The 10016-nt window shown below is 34.5% G+C and overlaps 1 protein-coding gene across 1 annotated transcript; it reads right to left on the bottom strand.

The window, feature by feature from the left end:
• Window positions 1–1640: 1640 nt before the first annotated feature.
• On the bottom strand, window positions 1641–9782 carry cdk20 (cyclin dependent kinase 20). The gene is made up of 8 exons (XM_077223139.1): window positions 9476–9782; window positions 8018–8131; window positions 7040–7228; window positions 6806–6927; window positions 5901–5963; window positions 3017–3140; window positions 2768–2923; window positions 1641–2683 (listed from the first exon to the last, which is right to left on the bottom strand). Exons 1-8 carry the CDS (start codon window positions 9548–9550, stop codon window positions 2492–2494), a joined length of 1035 nt encoding a protein of 344 aa, XP_077079254.1. The 5' UTR covers window positions 9551–9782; the 3' UTR covers window positions 1641–2491.
• Window positions 9783–10016: the final 234 nt, after the last annotated feature.

The raw sequence follows: 10016 nt of genomic DNA, 5'->3' as shown, positions 1-10016 counted from the left end.
AAAAAAATTCTAGAAATATCCCACATTACTTAAAAATCTAGTAAAAGTCTGCATTGCAAATTAGAATGACAAATATGCAAAGCCAACAAAGAGCAAAAAGACCAAAAAGACCAACAACTCAATCAAAAATGTGTGTATATGCATGCATGTATGTATGCATGTATGTATAATATTTATATATATATGACTATCTCCTCTTTTGTGGAACAGTGTTTTTTTTTCATACAATGGAAATATATGCATATATAACTAGTATGTTAAATATAAACTTATGTATATAAACTATTTGTTTCTGTTCATTGAAATAAAGCTGAAATAAAATGTAAATATAAGTTGAAAAAGTTAAACTTATTTCAGTTTATTATTATTATTATTTTATATTCAAATTTTTTTTTAGTTTAAGATGAAGCACTGCTATTAAGTAAATTATTGACTGGAAATAAATAAAACAAACCTAAATAGCAATATTAAATAATAAATAACATGAAAAAACAAAATAATTAAAAATGTATCTAACCTAATTCAAAATATTAATCAAATTAAATCTAAATAATAAATTAAATGCATATAGAAAGTACAAAATTATAAAGAAATAACCCCAAAATGAAAATGCTGTCATCATTACCCCAAAGCAGTTCCAAACCTGTATAACCAACTTCCTTCTGTGGAACACAAAAGAAGATTTTCTGAAAAATGTTGGCATCCAAACAACATTTATATTAAAAAAAAAATGTAAAAAAAAAAAAAAAATCCACAGAAGAGTGAAACTCTTTTTTTTTTTTTTTGGAACATGATGGTGAGCAAACAATGAGAAAATAACATTTTGTTTTTGAGTGAATTTTAACTAAACTTACTATAAGCTCTATGAATTTTAACCAACTTATAAAAGGCCAAGTAAGTGATGGAACAAAAGGGAAAGTGGAGCCAATAAAAGATGCAAAGCACAGCTTAATATGTAACACAAGAGGACAGTTGAGCTGATTGCACAAATGCAAATAAAGACAAATGCTGCAATCATTCTAAAGATGCACAGCCTAACCACAAGCATACAGAGCAGGCCTGTGGAAGTCATTTGTTAATCAAAGCGAACCGTTTTCTTTCCTTTTGTTCGTTCGGTTTGAAGGAAAATTTAATTGGTGAAACATGCTGTGTGTTAAAGAGTCTGTCGTTTAACTAAAAAAATGTAAAGTATAACAGACTACAACAGAATAAAACAGATGACATATGCAACACTTCCATGTTGTTCTGGTTGTTCAAGGAAATGTTGATTCCATATTAATTTCACATTGCAGTTACACTATTTGCATCCACCTTTTAGGGAGCTGTCGTGTGATGTTGTATTTGCTTAAATGATTTACCACTATGACTGTGTTAGGGGTTCAAAACAATACAAATAAAAAAAATCTATAAAACAATGATAAGACTGCTTATAGCACTTTTAATAGAAACTAGGTGTTTGCATGTTCACTGATAAGACTAGTTTCCTCCACAGCTTTTCAACAATGTAATGATCATTTAAAAGGTAGAATGGTTCTGTATTAATATAATATTAACTGTATTAACAAGGGGTTAAAAGGTTTGGAGATGGCATGATTTTTAATGTTTTTGAAAGTTTCTGAAAGTCTCTTCTGCTCAGCAAATTTATATTCTGCTCATTTATTTGATCAAAAATACAGTTAAAACAGTAATATTGTGAAATGTTATTACAATTTAAAATGCAATTTATTCATTTGATGCAAAGCTGAATTTTCAGCATCATTACTCCAGTCTTCAGTGTCACATGATCCTTCAGAAATCAGTCTAATACGCTGACTTTCTGCTCAAGAAAAAAGTTGTTCTGCTTTACTTTCGCTTTTGATTAATTGAATGCATCCTTGCTGAAGTATTAATTTCTTTCTTTCTTTTTTATTTATTTTTTAAATCTTACTGACCCCAAACTTTTGAACGATAGTGTGCGATTAATAATGAGTTACCAGCTGATTTGTCCTTTTTGCTCTAAACTTCATGACCAGACCTGTTCTAGTACATTCGTTTCTATCTGATCACTGTATAAAGCTGCGCCTAACGGAATAAAAACCCAGATCTGTTCATTTACACTGGCTGGTGTTAAATAAGGTTAATGGTTGTAGAGCAAGAAGGAAGAACGTTTTTTTTTTTCATTTTACAGTTCCACTGAAGAGGAGTAAGTAATACAGCTTGAGATGCAATCAATTCAAATAAGATACTCCTATAATGTGTATAGTAAAATGTGCCGTACAAATTTAAACAGAAATATTTCAAGAAATTTAAACATGTACCATGAAATTACACACGTCATTTGAAATTCACTAAAAGTATACTTAAAAAACTACAATATCATATAGCCTATTTCTGTATATTAAAATAAATACTTTGAACATTTTATCTCTTTTTTCATCGTCCTTAAACATGAAATAAACGAGCATGACTAATGGGCCACTTCCTGATTTGAAAGAGTACAAACCCCTAGATTTCATAAACAACTCCACGCATGCCTTTGGATCAGACCCGGGTCCACCAAGCTCTCGTGTAAGGGTCGATCCACTGTGAATTCGTGAGGCGGTTGCATGCGCTGTCTGGAGTGCTTTCCTCCACGCTGTGGGATGGGGAGCTCTGAATGATGAGCCGGGAGAGGGTCCGTGAAAAAATACGGATGAAGCAAAGCCTGAGGAAACAGACAGGGCATTATTAGTGTCATTGGAGTTACATGACTGACTGAATCAATCTGTAGAAAACTTCAAATGTGCACCTGACTAGCACTGATCCTCTGTTTGGACGGATAGACAAGGAACTTCTTCAGGAGGTCCAGAGCTTGTGGTGACGTGTCAGGTACAATTTCCTCCAAAGGAATAGGTGGGTTTTCTTTAAATGTGATCTTATTGTAGTCTGGTAGGTCTGTTATTTCCTAGATTTGGTACATCAACACAAAACCTTTAGGAGAACAGTTGTGCATCGTGTCATTCTAAACAGGCATAGTGAATGTAAAGTGAGAGCTCACAGGCCAAACTTTCTGGTTGGGAGTTCCCAGCACTCGGAGCACACAGCACAACTGCTCGATGTCATTCTCTCCGGGGAAAAGTGGAGAGTTATTCAACAGCTCCCCGAATATGCAGCCTACTGCCCTGAAACAAGCCAGAGGAAAGACTGTGACACCAGCTGAATATAGAATAAGCACTACTGCCATCTAGTGAAACTTGAATTCTCAAAACGACTAATTAGTAGGGAATATTTGACTGCATAAGAATACGATTTTTTTTCAATGGTAGTGCATTATGAAATCTGACATTAGACACAATTTTAAACGATACATTTCACATTTAGAATTGCATAACACATTGGATATTCAAACAAACTTTTTTTTAAATATATTTCAGTGATTTTTAATAACATTTTATTACCTGGATGTTTTAGAAAGTCATGAATTTGCATAGAAATAACACACTGGACATTTTTGCAGTAATTATACCGGATTATGAAAAGGATCGAATCGATAGAACTGATAAATACTAATACTTGCTAATAAAAAGTATAACAAATTATAAAATGTATACCAATAGTAACAATTGATTTACTCAATCATTTTTTATAAATTAGGAAATTTCTTGAAGGCAGCATGAAATAGAAACTTTTCTCCACTATGGACCCTTTTGCATTTCCGGGGTTCTCAGTTCTAAGTCATCATAGTTGGCTAAACTTCTATGGCGGTGAATAAGAGACTAGGGCTGGGACGGTTACCGCATTACCGCGGTCACGTGACTCGAACCGCGGGTCTAAGCTCGTAACCGTAATCAACGCAAAAACCCCCCCAAAAAACATTGCTCTGCACATGTGCACGTTGTGTCTAATGACATGGATACATTGATTCTAATGACATTGTGTCTTGCATGGATTTAAGGTTTTCCAAACAAAACTTATAATAATAATAATAATAATAACTTTAATTTGGTATAGCGCTTTTAAAAGTTAATTCTCAGAGCGCTTAACATAGACAATAGATAAAATAAGCATGACATACAAACTATTACAGTACATGCATACAAACAATGTTATAAATCTAAAAAAAAAAAAAAAAAAAAAATAAAAAAAAAAAAAAAAATACTAATTATTATTAATAATTATTTATCAAAAGATGGAGCAAATCCGATCTTTCGCGAGTTGGGGAGCGCAATGTTCCATGACACAATAACATTCCATTTGTATTAGAGATGCGTGGATCATGGGCTATTATTATTATTTCATCCGCAACCGCATCACAAAACTCATCATCTGTCCGAACCAACGTTTTTTGACCAATTTTCGAAACCGCATCCGCGGCGCTGACTGTTTTTGTCGTCTATGAGCGATGCGAGCCGCTGCTGCCGCGAGGCTAGAAAGCTCTTGGCTGTTCTAGAAAGCAGACTGATCCAATGCAGCAAAGATATTTAAAGGCTAAAGTCCCTAGTAGGGCTGTGTTGTATCCCCAGAACATCAGCAGTGAACTCATTCTCTGATCGGCGCACAGGGATAAAAATAAATAATAGCCTATAACGCACATCGGCAAACCTGACCTTACTTGACTAGGCTACTGTAGCCTAAAATTTTATCATTTCGCTTTGAATTTTGTTTAAAAGTAGACATTAAGCTTTCTATTTATTTCTCTGTGAGGCAAGTTCATATATTTGCTTCTTATTTATTGATTACAGGCAATTCGTTAATGAAACAGTGATTAAAATTAAGATACAATTTATACAAAACAAAATTTAAAGAAAGGCTTTCTACAAAACAAAACTTAATAAAGTGGTCAAAATCATGTCTGACCCATCTTATGATCCTATCTTAATCATGCTGTTCACTTTTCATATAATCGACATAGATTAAAATAAAAATAACATTATATTATGTAAACATAAATATGGAATATAATTTTTGTAATTAAGACATGTTGGAAAAGGTGTTCATCTTTCATTTCCAATGTTAACATAATAATGTATTCTCCTGAAAATGATTAATTCAATGGGAATGTATCGGAGAATATTCTTAAATAAGGAAATCTATTCAGTGATTGGTTCATGCCAAATTACTGCTTGATGAAAATGTGACTATTTCAAATTGTGCTAGTTTTTTTTCGGATGTAGGTGACAATATTTAACAACGTATCTCTAGCAAATACGACTTCTGGTGTGTGCGCGAAAGGGGGGTGGGGGGTGTATTTAAAGCGTATTTTTTTCTTTGTATTTAAAGCGGTTTACCGCTATACCGCGGGAATATCTTGCTTTTCAACCGCGGTTAGAAAAAATCCATACCGCCCCAGCCCTATAAGAGACGACAGCAAATATACATTTTTCTATTTCCATTTGGTCCAATAGCAAAAGAAAAATCTGTAATAGTTTCCACAACTTTCCAAAAGGGAAAAAAATACAGAGAGATTGATTACATTAGTCAGAAGAGAGAAAGATGAGTAATTTACCGTTACTCCCTCCAGTCGTTGTATTAGAAAAACTCATGCAGTAGTTTTAGTTTTGATTAAAAAGCAAGTTAATATAACACAAAGTAGAGTGTTATAAATGTAAAAGTATAATTTTATAAACCCTCGCAGCAGCACTAATTATTATTATTTTTTTAATTTACTGACAAGGCAATATAACCCAATATAGAGCGTTATAAAAGAATAAATTTCTTCTTTTTTTTAAAATGAAAATATGAAAACAGGTCATCACAGTCTGTCAAAAGGATCTATTGTTACGTACATCTGAGTGAAACGGCTTCTCTAACAAGAGAAAAAATGTAGAGCGGGGCATGGTCAACGTTATTAATTATAATAATTCAGCAATATTCCAAATGTAAATTTTAGATTCATGTCGATTTTGCGAATAAACTTAGAATATCATTGTAAAGATTCTTACCAGAGATCAACTCCTTCATCATATTTTCTGGCACCATACAAAAGTTCTGGTGCTCTGTACCATCTGAAACACAGCACAACAAATAGTTTTAGCCATATGACTTAGGCTTTGGGTTAAAGCTAGAACAAATGTAGATTTGACCTTAAAGAGATAGATCACCCTAAAATGAAAATTAAGTCATCATTTACCCTGGTTTTGTTCTAATGCCGTATGCATTTCTCTCTTTTTGGGACCACAAAGGGAGACATTTTTTAAAATAATCTTGCGCTCGTCCATATAAGGGAAGTGAATGGAGTCCTGTATCAAGCTTTTAAAAAAAAAGCAGAAGTATCAAAGAATGATCCCATGTGACATGTGCCGTACATTCCAAGGGTTCTGGCGGTATAAGATAGGGTTTAGTAAAAAACAAACAGAAATTGAATGTATTTTTTAAGGAAAATCCTGACCTTGGCCATTGGTCTTCTGTGCACGGTGTACGTTCCTGACACACTATTAGCAAGCAAGTTCACTCCGACTCACCCAGAATAATAAAGCGTCATCATGAACGCATTCCATGCACAGAAAACCAGCGGTCAAGGTCAGGATTTTTGTTAAATAATACATTCAATTTCAGCTCGTTTAACACCAAACCCTATCTTGTTCCTCCAGAACACTCAGGATATGAGACGCAAGTGTCACATGGGATCATTCTGTGACACTTTTACGTCTTTTTTTTAAAAGCTGGATGCTAGATGCTATTCACTGCCATTATATGGATGAGCGTGAGCAGGATATATATATATTTTTTTAAAATCTTTTATGGTCTGAAAAAGTAAGGGCATACGGTATTAGAAAAACACCAGAGTGAGTAAATAATGAGTTAACTTTCATTTTAAGCCGAACAAACCCTTTAAGTAAACTATCACCTGGTGGCCACTTGGTGACTGTACAAACGATCTCCTTCATTTGAAAAGAGCCTCGCCAGACCAAAGTCAGCGATCTTCAGGTGGCCCGTTGAGCTGATTAGAAGATTTGCAGGCTTCAGATCCTACACCCACACACACAAAAAAAAATTAGAGCACGGATAAAAAAGAAACATGTAAAGTAAAGCACAGATTTATATGGGGACAAGTCTAATGATATAAGGAACACAGTTTCACCCTGTGCATAATAGAGTTCTCGTGGCAGAAAGCCACTCCTTTCAGCAGCATCATCATGTAACCTTTGACCTGGGATGCGGTGAGAGGACGCTGGGAATTCCGAATGACTTCTGACAGATCAGATAACATGTACTCAAACACCAGAACAAAGCCTGTGCCGTGAGGGAAGACATCCTTCAGCTTCACCACCTATAGAGATGGTTAAAGTCAGAAATAAAATTATGTCTGGATCAAATGATGAAAAAATTCATTTGTGTAAATCCAAATCATCATAGAATGGAAGCCAATGGAATTTCCACCACAAAAAAAGTATTTTGACAAGATTAAATTTAAGATGAAAGTCACAATAATGACAAAAAAGCTCTAAATATGGATATTTTTCTTATAAAAATGCATCACTTCGCTTCAGAAGGTCTTCATAACCACGTGGAGCCATATGGATTACTTTTATGATGGATGGATGTGCTTTTCTGGAGCTTCAAAAACTCATTGTAAAATCTCAAATCCCATTATAAAGCTGGGAAGAGCCGTGATGTTTTTTTTAATATAATTCCGATTGTGTTTGGCTGAAAGAAGAAAGTCATATACACCTAGGATGGCTTGGGTGTGACTAAATTATGGGATAATTTTCATTTTTGGGTGAACCCTTTAATCTTGTAAATATGACTTTTTATGTCAAGACTTAAAATTTATTTTATCAATTCAATTTATCTCATAATTAACTTAGTATGTCATAGGCTAATTTCAAACTTTTGTCATAATTATGACTTTCATCCAAAAATGACTCTCTCTCATCAATCAGTATGCCTTAATATCGACTTTTCAATGTCAATTTTGACTTTCAACTCATAAATATGACTTAGTGTGTCATCATTTCATGTCAAAAGCATTTTTCCCCCAGTGCGTGTTGCAAAAGAGATCATCTTCACTACACAAGTCTCCAGTGATGATCAGTATGTCTTTGTCTCTCTCACTCACATATTGGTTGTCCTCAATCTCTTGCAGGGCTTTGATTTCTCTCAGGGCCTGGTTTGGAATACCATCTTCAAGTTTTCGCAAAGCGACTTTTTTCAAAGCCACTGTCTCTCCTGTCTGAAAACATTAACAGACAAAGCGGTGCAGAAGCATGCAGACAGATAGTCCAGTCATTTTATGAAAAAAGGTTGAACCAATTGCAACAGAAGCAAACTCAACTGATTTTGTATCCTCAATATGTCCTGTGTAAGGAAAAAAAAAGCCCCGAAGAATCCCATTAGGGGAAAGTTTTGAAAAAGACCCAAATAAATCCCATTCATTCGCCTATTCATTCTTTTTCTCACGTGAAAAGGGTACAAATTTTAACCTTTATATATCATCATGAAAATCACTGAGTTGACTACTTACACCAAGACAAACAAAAAATGTATTACAAGTTTTTTTGTAATTGTTTGTTAACATGGACAAACGGTGCATAATATAATTACGTATTAGCCTATTTGCATAATTACCCAAACAGATCTAAACATTGGGTATAGCAGGTGAAAATGTGTTTTTTTTAATCTTGTTGACCTATAAGAGTAAAAGAGTTAATGTTAAGGTCTGAATGGAGCCCGTTTAGGCTACCCATGAACATTAATACAGGAAGAAGTACTTTAGAAACCAGCCTTTATTAATTATTATTGCAGAGATGGGGTTTGGGCATTGAGTGCATTGTGTATGTAACTACATTTTTTGATCCAGACACTTTTTATTTCACCTACCTTTTGTCTTCTGCATTCTCCTTACCCTTGTCTCCTGTTCTTCCCTCAGACTCATCCCCCAGAAACAGTCCCACGGCCCCAGCCTCAAACCCCATCTCTGCCATAATAATTAATAAAGGCTGGTTTCTAAAGCACTTCTTCCTGCAATAGTGTTCATGGGTAGCCTAAATGGGTTCCATTCAGACCTTAACATTAATTAGTTTACTGTTATATGTCAACAAAATTCTACAAGACATGTTCACTGCTATACCCAATGTTTAGATCTGTTTTGGTAATTATGCAAATGAGCACATATGTAATTAGATTATGCACCATTTGTCCATGTTAACAAACAATTGCAAAAAACTTGTAATACATTTTTTGTTTGTCTTGATGCAAGTAATCAACTCAGTGATTTTCAAGATGATATCTAAAGGTTAAAATTTTACCCTTTTCAGGTGAGAAAAAGAATGAATAGGCGAATGAATGGGATTTATGTGGGTCTTTCTAAACTATCCCTAATGGGATTCTTCGGGGCTTTTTTCCTTACTCAGAACATATTGAGGATACAAAATCAGTTGAGTTTGCTTCTGTTGCAATTTGTTCAAGGTTGACCCCCATTTTGGCTTAAAATGACTGGACTAAGAGGCATGTCGTAAAATACACAGTAATTATCCTTCACATGGGATGAATGCAGGTGTAAGTTACACGGTCTTACCTCGATGTGTTTGGCTTTGAAAACAATCCCGTGAGCTCCTTCCCCAATCCGCCCCAGAATACTGTACTGATCCATTCCACTGCTGCACAACTAACGTTAGCCGGTTAGCAAAGCAGAAATACACCTTTGTTCTCCATTCACACACAGGCAAATATTCAGCAACGTAACGAAGCAAAATAAGAACTGAATGGAAACAATATCGAGTTTGAGGACTGTTTAGAAGATATCATCTTTGGTAGAATCCGCTAACGCTCCGGTTCAGCTGATGGCAGTTGCCATGAAGATCGTTTCTGTACGGCAAGCTAGCGAAGACAAAAATCTTATTAGAACGACCACGTATTGTGACTTATTCTTACTTAAAAGGAACAAATAATAAAAATAAAAAAATTTAATTGAATTTAAATTTCGAGCGGTCTGATCCTGGTGGCACGTTATTTTTTTTTTTTAGCGTAATGGACAAATCAGAATTGATTGCGCTTACTGTACAAATATATTTAGCTAATTTTATTGATTGCGTGAGTTGATTTATATTCGTATGCCA

Source organism: Siphateles boraxobius, unplaced genomic scaffold (assembly GCF_051911475.1).
Source record: "Siphateles boraxobius isolate OS27281-9 unplaced genomic scaffold, OSU_SipBor_1 9, whole genome shotgun sequence".
NCBI classification, from domain to species: Eukaryota; Metazoa; Chordata; class Actinopteri; order Cypriniformes; family Leuciscidae; genus Siphateles; species Siphateles boraxobius.
The sequence above is the reverse complement of the archived record's forward strand: the minus strand, read 5'-3'. Positions and strand labels throughout refer to the sequence as shown.